This window comes from Asterias amurensis, chromosome 8 (genome assembly GCF_032118995.1).
Source record: "Asterias amurensis chromosome 8, ASM3211899v1".
In the NCBI taxonomy this organism is placed as follows: domain Eukaryota; kingdom Metazoa; phylum Echinodermata; class Asteroidea; order Forcipulatida; family Asteriidae; genus Asterias; species Asterias amurensis.
Window position 1 is genome coordinate 9551980 of NC_092655.1, and position 22868 is coordinate 9574847.

The 22868-nt window shown below is 37.8% G+C and overlaps 1 protein-coding gene across 1 annotated transcript in view; it reads left to right on the plus strand.

Moving 5' to 3' along the window:
* Window positions 1-7524, plus strand: part of LOC139940752 (D(3) dopamine receptor-like) — a 31373-nt gene extending 23849 nt beyond the window's left edge. Inside the window, exon 2 of the mRNA XM_071937121.1 lies at window positions 5871-7524. Within this exon, the coding sequence (XP_071793222.1) occupies window positions 5871-6833 (963 nt within the window). The 3' untranslated portion in view covers window positions 6834-7524. The remainder of the gene's footprint in view (window positions 1-5870) is intronic.
* Window positions 7525-22868: the final 15344 nt, after the last annotated feature.

Below are 22868 nucleotides of genomic sequence, written 5' to 3' on the forward strand. Positions count from 1 at the left end.
AAAGAAATAGGACTAATCCTCTTAGTCCTAAGAGTGATTCAAAACTTAAAGTCATCTGGAAATAGAATTTTGTTTTCTTCAAACATTGGAGTATAATGTTAAGGAACAATAAAATAATTATTTGAGTAATTGTTTGTAACGATTTCTATGTTTAAAATATATATAGAGTTGTTTGGGGTGACTCCGCCTACCCCTTTTGTGACGTCAATCGAGGCAGACTTTGCCTCGATCGAACATCGAACACACGGACGTGCAAGTGCATGCAAGTCCTATAGTCGTGAAATTGTACGTTTCGAAAAAAGTGTTTTTCTTGCATTTTTCCGGCAATGTCGACCGGGTTTATTGCTGCTGGATGCAGCAAGACAACTAAAGATGTGGTCAATTTGCAAAGTAGTCCGGTCCGACGTATTTTCCAGCGCTGCGCAGCAAACACTTCGAGCCGTCGTGCTTCGACAATCCGGAATACACTACACATTTTGACATGAAGAGAAAGGTTCTTTTCTAAACCATGACGTTATCGCAACAATTTTTCCAGCTAGTGGGGAAGTCGAAGAAGCTACCTGAAAGACGTGACGAACCTAAAGGAGCATTTGCTTAACGTGAACAAAATCGGGTATTGTTTCAACTTTGAGGGCATGTTTTTAGCTTGCACCATACGTCACTATCTTGTGTTGGCACTGCATGCGATTCATCGTGCTGGGTAATCCGAGTGGACCGTCCGCACAGCAGCCATCCAGTGCGTGCAGTCTGCTCCGTGACCGTATAGTTCTGTGCGTAGCATAGACTTATATATAACTCTACGGTACGTAGGCATCATACCGATCAGGTATCCAGACGTAGTGTAACGGGGCCAGACTACCATTTTCTCTTCAAATATCGCGCCTCGATTGACGTCACGAACAGCCCCCTGGTCGGGCCTACTTTTAAATTTGTAAATAAAATGGAAACTAATTTTGGTGAACTTAATTAACTGTTTATTCATATTCCACTCATTAAAAAACTTTTTTTTGCGACAAAAGCTTTATTTTGACAAAATACCACTTCCAGGTGACTTTAAGGAACGCCTATCGTTTAACTCGTCCTAACTCGAGACTGAAATCCACACAGGGATGAGCTTGTTGTTTCTTATTTCAACTTCTGGTTTGCACTAGAACACAAGGTCACTTTGGGGTTATGTCAATGTGAACGAGAGATTACTGGTACAGGTCAGGGAATGAAACAACTATACCACCTACATGGTTGGGCTCAATGCATGCACAAAACGAAAACAAGCAAATGGGTTATCTCACCATCGTGAAGAAAGCCACCTTTACGAGAGAAGTTTGAGCAACCCTACAGGCTTAAAAGATGACTTACCAACGTGAATGGAATGTTGGCAATAAGAAGTGTGTCAGAATAGACTGTGCAAGTCTCGCGCGGATTTGAACTTCCGGGACCATTGTGGTCCCAACCTTATGGAGATTTACGTTGGGGAGATTTTGTTTCGTCCATTACTTTAGTTTAATGTAAATTATGATCATATAAATGACATATGTTGTTAAAAATGTAATACTAATTAACATCATTATAAAAGTAAATAAAGTCAACATAATAACGAAGAAAAACCGATATTTAAACTTGACCTCAGGTCAGGTTACTTGGTAAAAATTAAGAATTTGTGCCCATCTCCGATCACGAAACTTACGCAGACGCTTGTTTTTGTCGCGCGGGGTGAAAAGCCTTTTCATTGGTCGTTTAGGCGTCGGCTTACTCTTTAAACTGCGTCACGCGTTTATCTAACGCCCTTGCGACCATCGTGCGTCCGCGTATAAACCAGCTTTGCGTAGTTTCACATTCGGGCGTAGATTTACAAAAGGGGTTTCAACAAATTTAAGATCAAACAAACATCCTTGTCCCAGAGTTTTACTTTTGTCTATACATAGACTTTAACCGATAATTGTGTATTTGTTTAAAAAGCTGAAACTAATTTCAACAAGCTCTATAGGGTATTTTTGTTGTTAAGAATAAATTAAAGCTAAGATTTGATTCATAAAAAATAAAGTTCTTCAGTTGTCGTGTTTTCTCGCTCCGGTGCGCGCGAGACTTGCACAGTCTATAATAAACAGAATAATAATATTGTGCGGTAGGAGAAGTCAAATTGAAACTAATTAATTTCATTTAATTCTTGGTGTGAATTAATTTTAATTTTATTTTTTTATTTTTTATATATGATGAAATATTGAAAGTAAGAAATAGCTTAATATTGCCATGGATTTTCAAGAAGTAAAACAACTTTTCTTTATTATAAAGGCCTGGTATAATATAATTGACAACAAACGGACCCTATACTCAAGGGAAACGTGAGTAAGTGATGAAACCAAGTTTGCATTTCGCAAAAAAAACATCGGGAGGTCACATGAATTTAATTTGGGGGAATTTGCTGTACTTAAAGCAACATTACAGAAATGATAAGACAAAAAACTCGTTTAAGGTCACAAAATTACATAAAACATACACGCTCTAATGATGACGATGATAGAAAAAATCTCTTGAAATATTTATGTCTGAAATGTCATATTATTTTGATGAGAAATAATAATGACTATATTTTATCTCTCAGTCAGCGTTTTATTGCAAAAATAATTTGAATCGATGGCATGAAAAAATGTGTAATCGAATTTTCACTATTTTTCGTGACAGAAGGTCGATCGATCTCAAACTTCTACAGGTTTGTCAGTTTATGAATGGTGGATTACACAAAGTTAATGGTGGATGGTGGATTACACTTATACTGTTAGCAACTGTTTTGTTAGAGCGACAACCAATTCTGTAATATGTTGACTTTAAATCTAACGGATCGTACGCACTTTTGTTATTTATTTATTTGCATTTGTTATTATTTTTTATTCTTGCGCAAAGGAGGGGAGTTTGTAATCGATTCAAAAGGAGAAATAATAGTCATTTTGCAATGCGTTTACGGACTCATAATAATTGTCGATGTCTGGTTTATCAGCAGAGTAACTGTTGTTTGTTCAACTTGTTTCATCCACAAAATTACCGAATACTGTGCAGGTCGCCGTTCGGTTGGTGGGTATTTGTTATAGAGTCGAATTGGAGCATGAAGGGCATATCTAAAAGCTTTTTATAATTTATACATACACAAATTCTTCTTCGTTAGAATAATTTGACGGATTGTTTCTTGATTGACACTTCCCTCGCATTCCTGTGTGGGTAAGAAAAATTTAAAATTTTCAGGAAAATCGATATTGCAGATTTGTTATTTCAGGTCGACATTGAAAGTATCCCCATATACCTAATGTATTTAAGGGTATAAGGAAAACATTGAAAGTATGAAGGAGCTTGACAAACATCCCGATCAATCTCGCATCCTTCCAACTGAAATGAAAAACATCGCTCCCTGTTCATACATACCGGTACCTTAATACTTGTCGTTCGTTTGCAAAATCCCGTTAAATGCATGCCCAAAATCGACATTCATTGGTGCTTATTTATTCATAGATCTACATTCATTTTATGGCTGTGAAATATAAAGATAGATCGTGTTTGCACACTGACTTGTTGGCAACAATATTGAAGTAACTGCGAGACATCGTTGTGATTTAAGAATGTAAAAATGTACATGTAAGAGTGATGTGTGTGGCGACTTTAAATTAAATTCAAATAAATTCAACATGGGTTTATTTAAAAATAATACATCACTAAATAAAGTCACAGACAAAAATAATTTGGTTTACAAAAAAAATGGCGAACAAATCTGCCGTCAATTTTGAATTTGAGATTTCCCATTCGGAGGCTTATCATAATATTTACGAATAATTCCAGTGGAATGATTAGCCATTCAGATAGCATTTTGGTATTTGATTATTCAGAGCGAGACACAAACGAGTTATTGACAGTCGACGTGATGTGACTTGACACCCGCGCGTATCATGACAGCATGGACCGATTTCTATACTTTCACATCGCCGTTCATTATTTCATTTTGAATATGAATCATATTAACCCAAACATATACTTATCATACCGCAAATATGCATGAAGACTGCTATATGTCCGCAACAGCAATACTTAAAATACAGATACATTCTGAAAATATAATGTTTATTAAGAAAAGAGGTTAATCTTGGCCGTCGCCGTTGAATGCTACAAACTTTAACCGCAATTGGCGCGTACCAAGAACTAATTACGATGTGAATAAATGGATGATATCGGAATTGCTGACTCACTTTAATATTGTTTTTCCAATTCAATTCTATCTCCAGAGTAAAAGAAAGCTCTGAGAGAACCATTGTGTCGACATTGTTCTAACCGGTTTTGTCTCAGTCGTGTTTAGATAAAATTGTACATTCCCACCGTCCCTCTCTCTCGCTGTCTCAGACAACTTTTCCGATGTTTACTAATACCAGGTAGACTTAAAGACTTGAAACTGTTATTCGCTTTGTCTTTGATTTGGTTCAGCTTTGATTATTGCTTTTTAATCCACACCTGTGACGTCTTGCACGAATGGCGCGATGGGTGCAACCATAGAAAACTATCCACCCATTGTGCAAACGGGTGAAACTGTCCCCATTGTGCAAGTCGTGCAAACTAATAGATTTATATATGAAACTACTTGCTGGTATACGATAGGTTACTTTTTTAATTTTCACCTTCTGGGGTACACCAAGCAAGTCGGCTACAACATCATCCGTATCATCCTTACTTTCTGTCACTTGACAAAATTTACTTTAAGTCAGGATGATGCCACTGTCGCAGGAACCGTCGTATTTCCTAAATGTCAGTCTTACGCACCACTGGGGGTGTTCACTGGAGTGAACAAGCTAGTCTTGTCCCCTGACCAAAGATTCCTTGACGTCTCTTGTTAAAAATCTTAGGTCAGGTATCACCCACGGTTAAAAATAGAGCATGACGCAACTTGTCAGGGTCGGGGGTCATCTCCAGGGAAACCATGTCTGCACTAGTTGCGATAGCGTAACCCTCCTCCCGACGGCCGCCAGGCCGGAGGGTTACGAGATTATTTTGATCGGCAATTTAATGACAATCTGGTTCAACACGTATAATTTCGACAGCTAGCCACCAGATTTGCCCCATTTTTACCACTTTCAAAAATCATGAAACTTAATCCTCAATCAATGTCTACCAGATCCCGGAGCGATTTCCCAGGTTTATATATTTTGAACTTGTCGCATCGCTTTGCAAACGCTTTATTTAGGCACAACGCCTGCATTGGCTTTAAATAACAATAGCTGGCATAAAAACTCCTGGATCTACGGCCGACAGGACTGACATTATGATTCATACTGAACATCAACGATACTGTCCGAATGTTGACGACAACACGTTCGGAACATTTCGGATAACTTCGAAACAGGAGGAATTCCTCTTTTGGTCACGTGATTTTGGGTGATACCGGACCCTAAATTCGACAGAGCCTAAGTCGGAGATTTTGGGGTCTGGGAACCAGACTATGAACAAGCTTACGTAATATATACAAACAATTGACTTAAAAGTAAAACAATATCGCGCCATTCGTGCAAAATAATGGAGCGATTTTAACAATAGCATGACGTCCCATGTGTGGGTTAAGTCGCATAATGCCCTCGGTGAACGCGCCATTCGTGGGTACAAATGGCCCTCGGGCTTCGCCCTCGGGCCATTATTACCCACGAAGTGTGGTTAAAAAGGAAAGCAATAGTTCAGTGTATCACGTATAATTGTTGTATGAAAATCTCGAATAAAAAAGGTAAACCATAAGCCATCTTTAATTTGAATGCAAATAAGTGAATGATCTTCGTTGCACATAAATGAAAAAGAATATCAACTTCCAGCAAAACCTATATTAAAGTTATTTTCTTCTCTTTGTTCAACAGGTTCGTGGTCATTGGGGATTTGGACTTCCATTATGTGTTATCTACCTTGCACTGGATGTAATGCTATGTACAGCCTCTATTATACATCTGTGTGCCATTGCTGTGAATCGTTACCTCGCTGTAACATTCCCTCTTCACTTCTCAAGGGAGCGGGTCAATTCACGCCCTCGTATTCTTGGCACTATTGTACCTGTGTGGTTGGTGTCCATCGCTATATCCACACCCTTAGTAATTCAAGGGTTTGTGGACCCAGATAGTACATTGCAGAATGATGGCAGAGATTGTGGTTATTTTAACTCCACATTTATCATTTACTCGTCCATGTGCTCATTTTACGTACCACTTGCCGTCATGATTGTTGTTGACTGGAGGGCAGTTAAGAAGCTACGTGGGAGAAAAACTGCAATGGAGTTTAGCTCGGAGCCTACTCCTCGCACCCCCATTCAGCAGGTGAACAGCAACTCAACAACTGTCAGCTGTGGTGATTCGCCTCATGATAGCCCTGCAGCAAACGGGGGCCAAAGTAGCAGTGCTATCAGGAAAAAATCACTTCGTATAACCTTTTGTACTGGAGCTAAAAAATCAAGTCTTGGTTATGGAAGTACACAGAGTGAGGCAATTAAAACAAGACAACGATGGATGACAAGCAAGAGAGAGCGACGAGCTGCCAAGACGCTCGTGGTTGTATTCGTTTGCTTCATAGTTCTGTGGTTGCCTTTCTTTGTGGTTCATCTCTTAAGTGGTGTGTGCTCATCATGCCACCCTCCAAATGAACTTTTCATGGCTTTTACTTGGCTTGGATATATATCATCTGCTGTCAATCCATGCATCTATACATGTTTCAATCTTGATTTCCGACGGGCTTTTGTACGAATCATAACGTGTGACCGGCGTCCTCGCAGAGTCTTACGACAAGCTGAGTTAACAAACACCCACACTCTCCGGACCAGCTTACGATCTTAGCAAGCTATTACCACTATAACGATCACACAGTCACAATATCGCAGTTGATGTGAAAGGCTTGACAAAGCCTCAGAGCCTCATTAATTAAATAAAAAAACGTATGTTATTTCCTTTGTTCGAATCACGAATCAGACCAACTGTGTTGCTTTAAAGGAGCATGTACTTGAATAAATATCCAATTCAACAGGCAGATAAGAACCGTAAGTTTAGCAGGAAAACTTTATGTATGAATCGATGCCGATGTGAATGTGAATCGGTATACAAGTAATTAAACGTGAAATCTATCGCAAACATGCTTTCATGTCTAAGCCTTCCATAAGATGAGTTGTTTCAATATCAGATAAGACAAGGAAATTGTCGATTTGCACATGGGCCTATGACTCTCACGGGTATTCTTACACAATTAAGTAGAAGGGAATTAAAATACCATTGTATGTAGGCCTACTTAATTAAATAACATTTCAGAAACGGTTCTGGAACACAATGTATACGCAGCGTAGCAAGGCTGGAGATTGGTGCCAGTTTCCAGAACACGGGATACAATGATGACTGTTCTGATGACTATGGACAATTAGCCCTAGAATAGACATACTTTTCAAAAGGCCTCTTCACAACAATGAGGCATTCGATTTAGCAAGCATGCGTATACGACTATGTTTTTCGTTATTTTGGGTAATCTTTTTCACAATTTGGTAACTAACGTTGAAAGGACTTTAAATATTGATGTAATTGGATGTCTTCTTCTACCTGAGGATGTTTTTAAATTATAATGTACAAACTATTGAGTTAGGTCACGAAGTAATGACATTAAAAGAATCCATGGAATTATCGTTTTCACTGGGTTTTCCCTCAATTGTGTAAAATTGTTAACATACTAAAATGTCTAAGTCTATGGGGCAATTGCTTGGTTATCTTGTCATTACCTCATCTGCTGATTAACTGCAAGGGCATGCATCAGGCACACATTGGTATTTTCTGAATACTAAACTAAATAAAGAAAGGTGCATCGATGGGTCATAGACGCCAGATTTAAACTTGTGCTGAGTTAATCTATAGCGTTTGCGCGAACATTCAGCAAAAAAGATGTTTGGAAAAAAAATGAAATATTTTCCATTGGTGAAAATGAATGCTCGATCAACCCATTTTTAAATGGGTTGATCGGGCATTCATTTTAAGCCCTTTTCAAACTAGATCCATTTCCCGGGAAAGAAACTCCCTGGAAAATCCTGGGAGTTTTTAAACCAACCGCCACCCAAGCAACCGTTTTCACTATGGTTTACTCCCTTAACCCGACACCTGTTAATGATTTCCCGGAAAAGGGTTGTTTCCCGGGAGATTCCAGGGAGGTTTTCTTTAGTTTGAAAAGATCGACCAAAAAAAGTTTCCGGGAATTTCCCGGGAATAATAGCTTGAAAAGGGCTTTAGACGGTTAAGGCGAAATTTAAGAACAATGCAATTATACTTTTTAAGCTGAACGCAGTAAATGCATAAATGCATCTTTTAAGAAACGGAATGCTGGCGGATAGGGAAATTATATGATTTCAAAAAGATTTTATTTTGATTCAAGATCTGGTGTGTGATGATCTGTGTAATAATGTGATGATCTGTTGAAAAATGTGATGATCTGTGTAATAATGTGATGATCTGTGTAATAATGTGATGATCTGTGTAATAATGTGTTGATGTGTGTAATATTGTGATGATCTTTGTGATAATGCACAGATCTGTGTAAATGTGATGATCTTTGTATTAAGGTGATGATTGTGTAAAAATGTGATGATCTGTGTAATAATGTATGTGAAATGTGATGATCTGTGTAATAATGCGATGATCTGTTTGATAAGGTGATCAGCTGTGTTATAATGTGATAATAGTTGTCATAACATGACGATCTGTGTAATAATGTGTTAATATGTGTAATATGTGATGACTACTAATTTGTGTGATGTGTGATGATCATGTGATGATCTATGTAATAATATGATGATCTGTGTAATATGTGATGATCTGTGTAATAAGGTGATGATTGTGTAATAATGTGACGATGTGTGTAAAAAGGTGATGATTTGTGTAATAATGTGATCATGTGTGTAATAAGGTAATGATTTGTGTAATAATGTGACGATGTGTGTAAAAAGTTGATGATGTGTGTAATAATGTGATGATGTGTGTAATAAGGTAATGATTTGTGTAATAATGTGATGATCTATGTAATAATGTGATGATGTGTGTAATAGTGTGATGATGTGTGTAATAAGGTAATGATTTGTGTAATAATGTAATGATGTGTGTAATAAGGTGATGATATGTGTAAATGTGATGATCTGTGTGATAAGGTGATGATCTGTTCGGTAATAATGTGATAATCTGTGTAACAGTGTGATGATATATGTAATATTTTATGACTGTGTACTAATGTGATAATCTGTGTAATAAAGTGAAGATCTTTGTAATAGTGTGATGATGTAATAGTGTGACGATCTGTGTAATAATGTTATGATTCTGTGTAATATTGTGACGATGTGTGTAATTAGGTGATGATATGTGTAAGAATGTGATGATCTATGTTCTAATGTTATGATCTGTGTAATAATGTGGGGGTGATGTGATGATCTGTGTATTAATGTGATGATATTTTTAATAGTATGATGATCTGTGTAAAAATGTGATGATCTGTGTAACAATTTGATGGTCTGTTTAAATGTGATGATCTGTAAATAATGTGATTATCTGTGATGATCTGTGTAATGTTTTAAGTACTTTCTAAACTGAATGCTCAAAAAAAGATTTAACGGACCGGGAAAAGCTTAGGTCAATTTTAGCAAACATGAAATCAATTTCATAAACTTTAACATGATTTAAAGTTCCACATTTTGGCTTGTTCGATCAAATTAGGCCTATTCTATATTTCATGTCAATCCATTCTTCGGTTGACTTTCTGATACTTGTTGATATGAAATTGAATGGTTGACCAGCCTCTTGCTGCTAGACTGTACACAGTTTATATTGTGGGAGCAGTACACTCACGCGGACCAGCAGTCTCGCGAGATTATTGCGAGAGAGCCGTTCCGCTCCCCACCGCGACAGAAATTGAACGACTTGTAACAAGTCTACTTGGTTGCTGCTGACTATGACTACTGATTGTTTAAGAAATTTTAAGTTACAGGTTTTTTCGTGTCTTTTTCGGCAAAACAGCAGCCTATTTCTATTTCACGCATGCGCACTAAATTCAATGGAACTTTTTAGAGGGCGCATTTTCAGAGGGTATGGGCAAATGTAAAGAAAACTGTTTAGACATTAAATTTAAATTAAACGTCTATTTTGAGGAGCTTTCAATTTCGCGCATATAGAGAATAAGGTTTAAATTGACCGCCTGTTTGCCGAAAATGACCGGAAAACCTATACAAAACAATTTTAATACCAGCCAGCTTTTTAATATAGTCATGCTTTTCTCTTGGCTGAGACCCAATACCGGTAGCCGTTCCAGTGCTTTGCATATTATCTCAAACACCATTCAATGGTGGCTCTTTAACTGAGTAGTTTTAGTTAGTATAACTACCATCGCTGTTTTATTAGTAAGAGACTTCTAGACGCCAACATTTCTAAAATTAAAAGGAAAACAGTTCTCCCTTAGCCTGTAAACATGAATGTAACTTTAAAAATAATGCAAACTACAACACTAAGAGCGTAATTATTTACCTTTTCTTTTAAAAATTAAAAAATGTCTTTTTTGTACACATGGGCTGTTTTCAAGTCACGTTCATTGAAGCTATACATCACTGTATAAACACCCGTGTTTGTTTACTGCAAAAAATTGTTGGAAATCTTGGGGCTTTGAACTCAAATGTCATTTTAGAAGTGTCACTGTTTTGATTTGCATTCTGAGAAACGTGTTCCTTAAAACAGAGACCTTGTTTCCATTACTAAATCTAGAGGATGGAAATTAACCCACCCCATGGCATCCCCCCCCCATAAAAAAAATAATAACAACAAAAAACAGTGTAGAAATAATGTAATGTAGGTTTGGTATTGGCTTGAAATGTTCTGTTTTTAACCATAAAAATAATGTAAGAATCTTTAAGCAAATGTGGTTTACACATATTTCAGAGAAATACATTAACATGCATAAAGAGTAAATTCGTTACCGTTCTCTAGTTTTAGCAGCAACCGTAGGCCTAGAACGGTTAATTAAAAAGGTGATCCCATTCAAAATAAAATCGGCGAAAACAGCTTTATGGTTTGATGGAAGTAATGTTGTGCACGTACCCATGTTTATGTTAGCCGCGAGAATCGAGGAAAGCATTAGTGATTTTCAGGGTCTACCCTACTTTCATTACTTACAGTATTTCAGACAAACCCACTCATCTGTGGATAGTTTGTGATCGCTGATCTATACTTGTTTCTATTTATTTTGTTATAAACAATTCTTTAATGACTAACCACGTTAGGTTTATTTTTTTCTTTAAATGATCGGTGTGCAATAATGACTGTGTAATGTGCTTTCATCAAAGAACATTACAGAATTGTGTTTTTGCTCACAAAACAGTTAATCCACCAAATATTATACATAAACTAGCAAACCTGTAAGTCTGAGATCGATCGGCAATCTGGGCCACGAGATAGTGCAAAACCAATTACATTATGTTGCATGCTGACATTAATTTGAACAAAAAATAATAAAACGCTCATAGGCGGTTAACTCCAAACGGAAAATTTGTTTTGCTTATTTCTCATCAAATATAACATTTCAGACAGAAGTATTTCGAGGGATATTTTTCTACTATAATCATTATTAGACCGTGTAAGTTTTATGTAAATATGTGATCTTGGACGTTTTTTTTCTTTTTCTTTTTCTTTTCTTACCACATCTGTAATATTTCTTTAAAGGCAGTGGACACTATTGGTAATTACTCCAAATAATTATTAGCATAAAACCTTACTTGGCAACGAGTAATGGGGAGAGGTTGATAGTATAAAACACTGTGAGAAACGGTTTTCGAGAAAGAAGTTATTTTCCACGAATTTGATTTCGAGACCTCAAAATAAGATTTTGAGGTCTCGAAACCAAGCATCTAAAAGCACACGACTTCGTGTGACAATGGATTTTTTTTTGTTCATTTATCTCGCAACTTCGACGACCAATTGTGAGCTCAAATTTCCATGGGTTTGTTATTTTATGCATATGTTGAGATACACCAAGTGAGAAGACTGATTTTTGACAATTACCAGTAGTGTCTTTGGATACCTACGTCATACTTCAGTAATCTTCCTATTGACTCCATCATTTTAGTTAGTGGAATAAATTTTTCTCAGGGTTTGTATTGTTTGCAACGGTTGGGTCGTCCTTAAGAAGTATATAATAGTCGCAGTGTTTTAAACTTCCATCTATAAATTAAACTTTCGTCAATCGCAGAGCTTCACAATGCTAGCCAAATGTGTGTATCTTTGTAACCAGAGAAGATGAGCGTCAAAGGACTGCTCGAATTAATGAAGATATATGGGTAAACAGTTCGAGTTTTAAAATGTCTGATTTAATTGATTGGTACGTTATGATAAAATAGAAAGTGACTCCATATTTACGGCAGTAAGATCGATCTAGACGATAATGAGGTGTTTAGACTCTTAGTCTTCCGTTTTCTCTCATCACATATTAATGTCGGCTATACATTAAATACACACAGTTTAGTAACAAGGCTCTTATATTCATTTCCTTAAATAATTAATGTTGTAAAATTTTCATTTGCATTCTTTTGGAATAATTATTAAAGGTTTATACAAAAAAGTGTGTGTTTCTCATTACAGAAAAGGCTTAAAGACACTGGACACTATTGGTCATTGTCAAAGACCAGTCTTCTCACTTGGTGAATCTCAACATATACATAAAATAACAAACCTGTGAAAGTTTGAGCTCAATTGGTCGTCGAAGTTGCGAGATATTAATGAAAGAAAAACCACCTTGTCACACGGAGTTGTGCTTTTAGATACTTGGTTTCGAGACATCAAAGTCTAAATCTGAGGTCTCGAAATCAAATTCGTGGAAAATTACTTCTTTCTCGAAAACTATATCTCACAATGTTTTATACTACCAACCTCTCCCATTACTCGTTACCAAGTAAGGTTTTATACTAATAAATATTTTGAGTAATTACCAATAGTGTCCACTGCCAAGGGAAGGTAACGTTTTGTATACTCAAAATAAATATTAACTTAAAAACTGAATTGGTAACGAGCATGGGAGAGCCGTTGATAGCATAAAAAACTAAAATATTAAAAGGCTTCTCACTGGAAGTCTTTTTTTCCTATGAAAGCACACAAATTCGTCAAACAAGGGTGTTTTTCTTTCATCATTTGCTCGCGACTTCGATGACCGATTGAGCCCAAGTTTTCACAGGCTTGTTATTTTATGGTTATGATGGGATACACCAAGTGAGAACACTGGTCTTTGACAATTACGAAACATGTACAGAGCGGTTAACGGTCACAATTTATTATCATTTTCTCAATGTGTATCTGGGTAAAGGTCGATACAAAATTGAAACAAAATGTCTTTCAGTTTGTTTAATTTCAAACTACCTGCACTCATTTCTCTTTTGAGATATTCCGGTTGAAAAAAACATCAGCACCCAAACCCTTATCCTCTCGAATTGGGCTAACCTGGACACGCATACTGAATGGTTGGAGTCGGTTTAGAATGAGAACTTTGATGATTCTTCGACTAAGGAGAAGAAACTCTGCACACTTAGAATTGAACTTTTTTTTAGCACAGTTAGTTGAGGGTCTGTTCGATAAGAAATGCACAACGGGTTGTAGTACAGTTTGGCTTGTTTTATACACTGTAAAACCTGGGGTGTTGACACATGTATATAAATCGAAGAGAGAATAAAAATGTACACCTGGTGTTAAAATGACACCAATGACTGCCGAAACAATTGCATTTGTGTTGTTTTAACACAATGTGATGTTTGTTTTGATTCTAGCTTCGGTATATATGTGACAACACCACAGTGTTTGCAGTGTACTCACTGTACACTTAGCGGTTCAGGTAATTGAATCTTCCCTATTCCTAGGTGTTTGTTCTTTAAAAACAAAAAACAAATATTTGAAGGTGTACTTTAGTCCACAAAACGTCTAAACATCCCGCTTAGCGTGGAATCTTTTTTCCTCCGGCCCACTTCATAAGTCATACAAAATAATCAGTGTTAACAATAAAGTGTGCAACGTTCAGTGATTATGACTGCATTTCACTGCTTTAATTTGATCTGTTGTAACACTGAAAACCCTCATTCATCATTATGAACAGAGTGGCCTACTGCACCACAAACCAAACCGTCACTGTCTCAATGACTGACAATATTTCAACGTTCAGGGTTGAGACATACTTAGTGATCACTTGTCAAAACCGACTAGATGTTGTGGTGTATTTTCATCTGCATCACAGTGTACACATGGGTTCGCAAGAAGCTTGTTTTATAAACGTCCTATCCCTCAAACAATTTCAACGAAGTGTTGAAGTAGTTCCCATGTCACTCATGATCAAATTCGATTGGTGTAAACACAATGTCCTTGCTAAAACAAGCATGGGCCAATATCCGAGTCCAATTAACTCCAATAGTGAAAAGAAAGCAGGCTACAAGTACATCAAATCCACCAAAACAAACCGGCTGATTGAGTTTAAGTACAGTAAAGCCGTTCCATACATACAGGATTGATGGGATGTGCCTTCTGTAGCATGCCGCTGTACTGTCGACAAGCGAACTATCCGTAATCCCAGAAATCTCATCGGCAGATCTGGGATTTGTCGCAAGGTCTCCCCACCCCAACACACACATACGGAATAAGCCATATTGGGGGGGGGGGGTCACGACGTAAAAACAATGGTTAAAGAGTCCGTAAATAATATGCAAAATGTTGACAAGTTTGGTTCAAACGGCTGTCAACTGAACAACGGTTTCACTTAGAAGTGAAAGAACTTTGGAATTGTTCTGTTCTTTCTTTCTTTATTAATGTCCTTCCGTCTGGAAATTGGCATTGCACAATCTGCTCCCTTGTTTGCAACTTGACTTCAATAGATGCAATGCGGATGGAGCTTCGAGTGATCAAAGGCAACATTTCAATGATATGCATTATTGATTTATTATGATGGCTTTACGACGTCATCGGGTGTCACAACTGGAAATAAAAGGGTTTTGAAGTATATTATAAACAAAATTCTCCTGATGGACAAAAGTGCTTGTCTATGTGCCATATTTTTGGCCGTCACACATTTCACAGTTTTCTGCACAATTAATGTTATGACCCTATTGCAGGGGCGTCAATTCGTCTTGAAAGATGGGGGGGGGGGGGGGGCATAACATTACGGCGTGGGGTCCGGGGCCCGCTTTATATAGGGGCCGGGAAAATTTGTATCACCAACATCGTCAAGGGTTGTAGACAAGAACTTTTAGGGGAGGTGGGTGTGGCACATATTAAAGATGGGGCCTGGCACAAAGCCTTTTACGGCCTGGGGCCCGGATCCGCCTAAAGGCCGGGAAAAATTTTGCATTCTAGATGCTCTGTGGTGTAATCTTAGGCCAATAGAGGCATACAGAATTGAACAGAACATAAAGCCCTTTAAATGTGAGCAGCAGTAGAACCTTTTCGGTTAACAGCATCTTCAGGTGCGGAACTATTACGTTTAAGTTTCAAGGCCACGTCCCTGCCACTCTTTCAAGGGGGAGGTGCAAATCTGTCAACGATGGAGCACACGTGTGAGAAGCCTTTAGGGCGTGGGTGCGGGCCCGCTGCAGGGCCCGGGAAAATTTTGGATTTTAAGAGTCAGTTCAGGTAAATAATTGACATAGTTGCTCACGGTCAAAACATGATTTTTTTTAATACTTTGTGGATGGAAGGGCCTTGGGGTGCAAGTAAACAAAATTGCATTTTTAATTCTATATATAGCCCGTTGCCATGGTTACAGCTCATTTTGTTTTTTGGCCATTTTAGGCCGATTTTTAGGTCTGAAAAACTGGTTTTTAGCTCATATTTACAACTCCACCCCACCAAAATGCAAAATTATTTCAAAAAACCTTTTATATCACTACAAAGTATCATCCTTGGCCTTCCTTGAGAAAAGAATTTATTGCTTTAAATATCACCCTTGTGCTATTTTTGCATCATGCATTACAGTATGTTTTTAGAACTTGCAAAAACGACATTTTTACCCTATTTTTGGACCCCAAAATGTCAACTTGCCAGGGGTCTCAGAAAATTCTCATTTCGGCTGTGATTAGGGCAAACATTGGTCTTTCCATATCTGGTGTCAAAAACTTGGGCAATTGTATTCTGTTGTGACAGTACTGCCTCAAAACTAGACTTTTTTCCCCAAAACGTGAAAATGCCTTTTTAAGGGTCTTTTCACATAATATCGACATACGTGTCCACGGTAAAATAAAAGGAATATTTTTCTTATACTTTGTGGATGGAAGGGACTTGGGGTGCAAATAAACAGCATTTACATTTCAAATCATAATATAACACGTTGCCATGGTAACAGTTCATTTGTGTTTAGGCCACTTTAGTCCAATTTTGGGGTCTGAAAAAAACTGTTTTTCAGTTATTATTTACAACTACACCCCACCAAAAAACAAAAATATTTCATAAAACCTTTTCCATCACTACAAAGTATCATCCTTGGCTTTACTTGGGACAAGAAAATATTGCTATAAAATTCACCCTTTTGCTATTTTTAGAACATGCATTAAAATATGTTTTTAGAACTTGCAAAATCAACATTTTTACCATATTTTTGGCCCTCAAAATTTCATTTTTTCAGGGGTCTCAGAATATTTTCCTTTCGGTATTGATCAGGGCCAAAATTTGATTTTTATTTCTGGTAGAAAAACTTGGGCAAGTGTATCCTGATGTTAACAGTACTGTCTCAAAAATAGACTTTTTTCCCCAAACAGAAAAATGCATTTTGAATTGTCTTTTTTTCTTCATACTGAATTTCTAACATTAAAAAGTAATAATTCTATCAATCTTGTAGCTTTTCCTAAGCACTCTATAGGCTTAGTGGATTACCCAACAGTGATCAGGAACGATTGATGACCTTAATTTTACAATTTGCCCGGCCCAGCCCCAATCATATTTCTTGACATCGCATAAAACAATGTTTTGTGAATAGCGCCTCTTTTTGTTTAAGTGTTTCCTTTCAGTTGTATTGGTATTTTCATGTCTTCTGGGTAGAAACACTGTGTTTATTGTATCCTGTTGTGACTGATCATGCCTTAAGTATAGTCATTTTTACAAAAACAATGCATGCTTGTTAAAAATCTGGCACTGTTTCCATGCCCTTTGAGTAATGAATACAAAGTTTGTATTTAAACATAATGGTATCCAACCAAACCATAACCAATGCTTTGCCACTGAGAGTTCTTGATTTGGCTACTTTACCTATTGAACAGGTATGATTCCCATCGCAAGTTGAGTGCGATGAGCATTCTTTACAAGCTGTGTTTAATACAGAGCCTACTCTCCTACGTCCCTGCCTGCTACCAAATGTAAAACTTTTCATAGAGATAGAAATTATAAACAATGTAGTTTCTGTGCTTGAGGCAGATGGTTTGGAGCATCCAATCATGTCCAACACAAATGTCGGAAATTAAAAAGCCCGCTTAAATGTGTTGGAAAAGTTTGCCAAGATCTTATTAAAAACAATGATGCTAACGATTTGCAAGACGAGCGTAAGAGATCATTTAAAAGGAACACGTTGTCTGGGATCGGTTAAGTTGGTCTTTGAAATGCGTTTGTAACCGCTTGTTATAAAATGCGTGGTTAGAAAGATGTTTTTGAGTGATACTTGTCTGGATCATTATGTTCTACTTTTAAAACATCTTTCTAATCATATGCATTTTGTAATAAACGTTTACAAACGCTTTTCAAAGACCAACTCGACCGATCCAAGGCAACGTGTTCCTTTAATGAAACAACACTGATAGAAGTTGTAAATACTTGCACCTGCTCAACATAAATAAGTAAGATGCATTTGCAGTGACAAAAGTTTATTCAGGCTAGTTTGATTATTTTTCCATTCACTATCTCTAGTTCATAATTAGCATATATGTCTCTGAGAACGATCAACAAAAAACATTGTCAAACATTACCTGCTGAACTCTTTTATTGTTTGTAACAGTACAACTGAAAGGAACCCCACCATGGTTGGGGGAACTGCTTACAGAAGGCCAAAGCAGGTGAATGGCCATTTAGATACTTTGGACACAGTACTTGCTCACTTTTAGAGCCTCTTTGTTCTGAAAATGTTTAGTTTGGTAGCGGGCAGGGGACCAAGAAGACTGTTAAAAGGCCACGTATAGACAAGAATAGTAAAGAATGCTCATCGCACTACTTCTCTTCTTGCAATGTGAATCATACCTGTACAACTAGGTAAAGTAGTCATGACAAAACAAGAACTCTCAGTGGCAAAGCATGGTTATAAACTTTTTATATGTTACAACAGGATACAATAAACCAAAGTGTTTCTCCCCAACAGACATGCAAACCATAATGATAGCCCAATCACAGCCAAAAGGGAAATATTCTGAGAACCAATAATAAATTAAGACAGTACAAACTTTCTTGATGTGCAAGGGAAATTACAAAATGTGACTTTCAAAAAAGAGGCGCTGTTCACAAAACTGTTTTATTTTTTTATGCAATGTCAAGAAATATGATTAACAAGTCTTGATCAATTGTTGGTAATGCACTAAGCCTACAGAGTGCTTATGAAAAGCTGCCAGATTGATGGAATTATTACTAACTTCTTAATGTTATAAATTCTCTATAAATTTTCTATTGCATTTCTCTATGTTTTCGGGGAAAAGGGTTTATTTTTGAGACAGTTCTGTTACATCAGGATACAATTGCCCGGGTTTTTCTTAAAAGAAATAAAAAGACAAGTTTTGGCCCTGATCAAAACCGAAAGGAAAATATTCTGAGACCCCTGCAAAAATGAAATTTTGAGGGCAACAATTATAGTAAAAATCTACATGATTTTGCAAGTTCTAAAAACATACTCTAATGCACGATCTTAAAACACCACAAGGGTGATATTTATAGCAATAATTTTTATGTCTCAAGTAAAGCCAAGGATGATAATTTGTAGTGATGGAAAAGGTTTTATGAAATATTTTTGTTTTTTGGTGGGGTGGAGTTGTAAATATTAACCTAAAAACAGTTTTTCAGACCCCCAAATCGGCCTAAAGTGGCCTAAAAACAAACAAACTGTTACCATGGCAACGTGTTATATTATGATTTGAAATGTAATTGCTGTATATTTGCACCCCAAGTCCCTACTATCCACAAAGTATAAGAAAAATATTCCTTTTTTTTTTATACCGTGGACACGTATGTCGATATTATGTGAAAAGACCCTTAAAAAGGCATTTTCACGTTTAGGGGAAAAAAGTCTAGTTTTGAGGCAGTACTGTCACAACAGAATACAATTGCCCAAGTTTTTGACACCAGATATGGAAAGACCAATGTTTGCCCTAATCACAGCCGAAATGAGAATTTTCTGAGACCCCTGGCAAGTTGACATTTTGGGGTCCAAAAATAGGGTAAAAATATCGATTTTGCAAGTTCTAAAAACATACTGTAATGCATGATGCAAAAATAGCACAAGGGTGATATTTAAAGCAATAAATTCTTTTCTCAAGGAAGGCCAAGGATGATACTTTGTAGTGATATAAAAGGTTTTTTGAAAGAGTTTTGCATTTTGGTGGGGTGGAGTTGTAAATATGAGCTAAAAACCAGTTTTTCAGACCCCAAAATCGGCCAAAAATGGATAAAAAACAAAATGAGCCGTAACCATGGCAACGGGCTATATATAGAATTGAAAATGCAATTTTGTTAACTTGCACCCCAAGGCCCTTCCACCCACAAAGTATAAAAAAAAATTCATTTTTTGACCGTGAGCAACTATGGCAATTGTTTACCTGAACCGACTCTTAAATGCTCTGTGATGCAATCTATGGCCGATTTTGCGGGGGACATTGATATAATGTCCTCATCCTTCAAAAAGTGGTGTCATCCTTTGCCCTCAGGATTAATGCCCTTGGTGGGACACAGGTTTGGTCTTATGCAGTGCGATACTTGGTCTTAATTATAAAGGTGGTCAAAAGATGGGGGGACATGTCCCCCCCCCCCTGATTGACGCCCATGCCCTATTGCCATTTCATCAATCCAAACTGGAAGTTCAAGTTGACACAATACAGAAAATGTGGGTCAAAACGGGGATTATGTTCTCAGTGTATGACATCATCAGAGAGATGTACACTTTCGACAAGTAGGTTTGGTGACCACATGATTATATGCAGACACCATTTAAAAGGCTACATTTTCACTTGTATATTGCCATCCTTACACTAGACAAAATCGTGTATAACATTGCAGCTGATTACTTTATAATGCAGCAAAGAAAACAAGTGACGTCATCATGACTAACGAAGCACACTAATTTGAAGTGTTTTTTACTCTCTCCGGTAGAATCGCCAACAGAAAACACAGAACACATTATCTCCGTACACCTTGCATGCTCCTCAGGCTCAGTATAATCATCATGACTTTTACGTTTCAACCTCCTCTGCAGAGATCATGGATCGGTTCAACAATAGACTTGATTTCAAGTCTGAGTCCGCGGTTATTCCTCTGCATCCGCCACGAAAAACGCCCCCACATATATAAGCTATCACGCGCCCCAAGTGGTTGTCGTAGACTATTTATAACGGAGGTAAAGTTAACAAGAGGGCGCTATTTCAGAGATTAATGTATTGGCTATCTCGGGTAGACTGAACGCCATGATCGCACAATTTGAACCAAGTAGTAGTTCCACGAGGACAGGGTCTACCACCAAGAACCTGCCCTACTAAACTTAGGAGACTGTTATGCTCTGAATATATTACTCTTGGCGGCCAAACTGCATCGGGAAAAAAGGGGAAATGAAGAACGAAGGCTGCCAGAACGCCGTCATCACAACCTTTATCTAAACGAACGCATTCTTCCTCATCGAACACCATCCTGGAGGCATCCGAAGTATCACTGGCATTAAAGCTTGATTCAATTGTCACACAAGAAAATATAACTGAACTGTGTCTACCCATGGTCTACCTTACCCTCAGCTTACACAGTGCTGATTGAAAGGTCGACTGACTACTCCTTGGTCTGCAGTAAAATGCAAATATCCTAAGCACTACTCCATTATACCACGCGAAAAGGGCATCTAAGCATCAGCACTGCCGAAACATCGACCACTCAGGCCCTTATAAAGGCACTGCAGTGCACTGGACACCCGTTGTTGTTGTCAAAGACTGATCTTCTCACTTAAAACAAAAAAAAATGTGTAAATTTGAACTCAACTGGTCGTCAAAGTTGCGAGAGAATAGTGTTGAAGAACAAAATAAATTCACAATGTGTGTGCTTTCAGAAAAGACACTTGAATTCAAGACCTAAGGTGAGGTATCGAATTGAATTCAAATATTTTAGGGGTAAGTTACTTTTCTGAAAAACTACTTCCTTTCAGAGGGAGCCGTTTATCATGTTTTATACTATCAACAGCTCTCCATTGCTCGTTACTATTAAAGTAAGTTATTTTTATGCTCACGGTTGTTTTGAGAAGTTACAAATAGTAAGTGTAATTGGCCTTTAAACAAGGGCCCATCCTTCAGCCTCCGCTTTAGAGACATACAAAATAATTGTATGTTCCGTATTACTATTTTGATATACATAGATTTTTGGTCAGAGATTGTACTAGTCAGTGAGCTTTGAGCTTTTGTCAACTACAAAGAGGGATATATGAAAACGCTTGCATGCAGTACATGAGAAAGGTCAGATGATGGTCAAAGCATCGGCTGACCGTCAGTGGCAACATTCAAGATCACGCCATAAGATTCATAGACCTTTATCACGCTGTCACCATGTTGGTCATGTTCTCTGTTTCCAATAACAGTAACGAATGCTAACATTCTTGGCGCAATCAAGGCATCAGATTATTGCTTTGTCCAGCCTCAGTTCGGTTACTTAAGTTGGATTGGATTAAAGTCAAGATGGCCACACAATGATAAAGGTCTATAGGCCGGTATTAGATGCATAATTGTGTCCGCCATGCAATACTGTCCACTCCAAGACACATTTGAATATGCAATCGTGTCCCGTGCTATACAAAACCGTCCAGTGCTGGCCCAGCCAAGATGAAAATTGTGTATGCAAGCCGCATGAATATTGACGACCCCATTAAACATTCTTCGCTCTGTTTAACTGCCGTCACTTCCATCACTCGCTCAGAACATATAGCAAACGGACAATCTTATCATAATTCTTTAGGTTTCATGTTGATCAAGCCTGCCGAATAGAGCTAGAAATGAGAAATATTTATAAAGCCGTCCAGCTTGTAAAAAATAACGAACGTACTTCGTGTCCCGTCGCGACCAAAGAGGGCGTCTAATTCACTGACCGTTGCACGGTGGCGGCAACGATTGCAATATGCATCCCCATAATACGAGCAGCATCCGGGAGGACACGATCTCGTGTATGTCTTGCATAGAGGACACAATTGCACGCGACACCGGCGGAGCCATAGCCTTTCATCAAGGCGCAGACGGCGGCGGCGGCACCCCCCGGATTACACGAAACAGACCAGCGCGAGCGGCAAAGCTGCCTATAGCCGCTCACGCTGATCTTTTTTCGCGCGTCATTTCTGGGGTCGTGCTTGACATCTGGGGGTATCGCGTGCGCCTTGACTAAAGGCTAACAGATGATGGGAAGGGCAACACCGGAACTTTACTAACTTAAAAGCAGATATTAAAAGGAACACGTTGCCTTGGATCGGCGGGCGAGTTGTTCTATAAAAAGCGTTTGATAGTTGTTACGGTTGCAAATGCTTTTCATAGACCAACTCATCTGATCCAAGGCAACGTGCTCATTTAAAATATAATAAAGTGACTACGACAACACGGCAAGTTCAATGCAAAATTATTATGATATTTAATTAGTCATAATCTGACG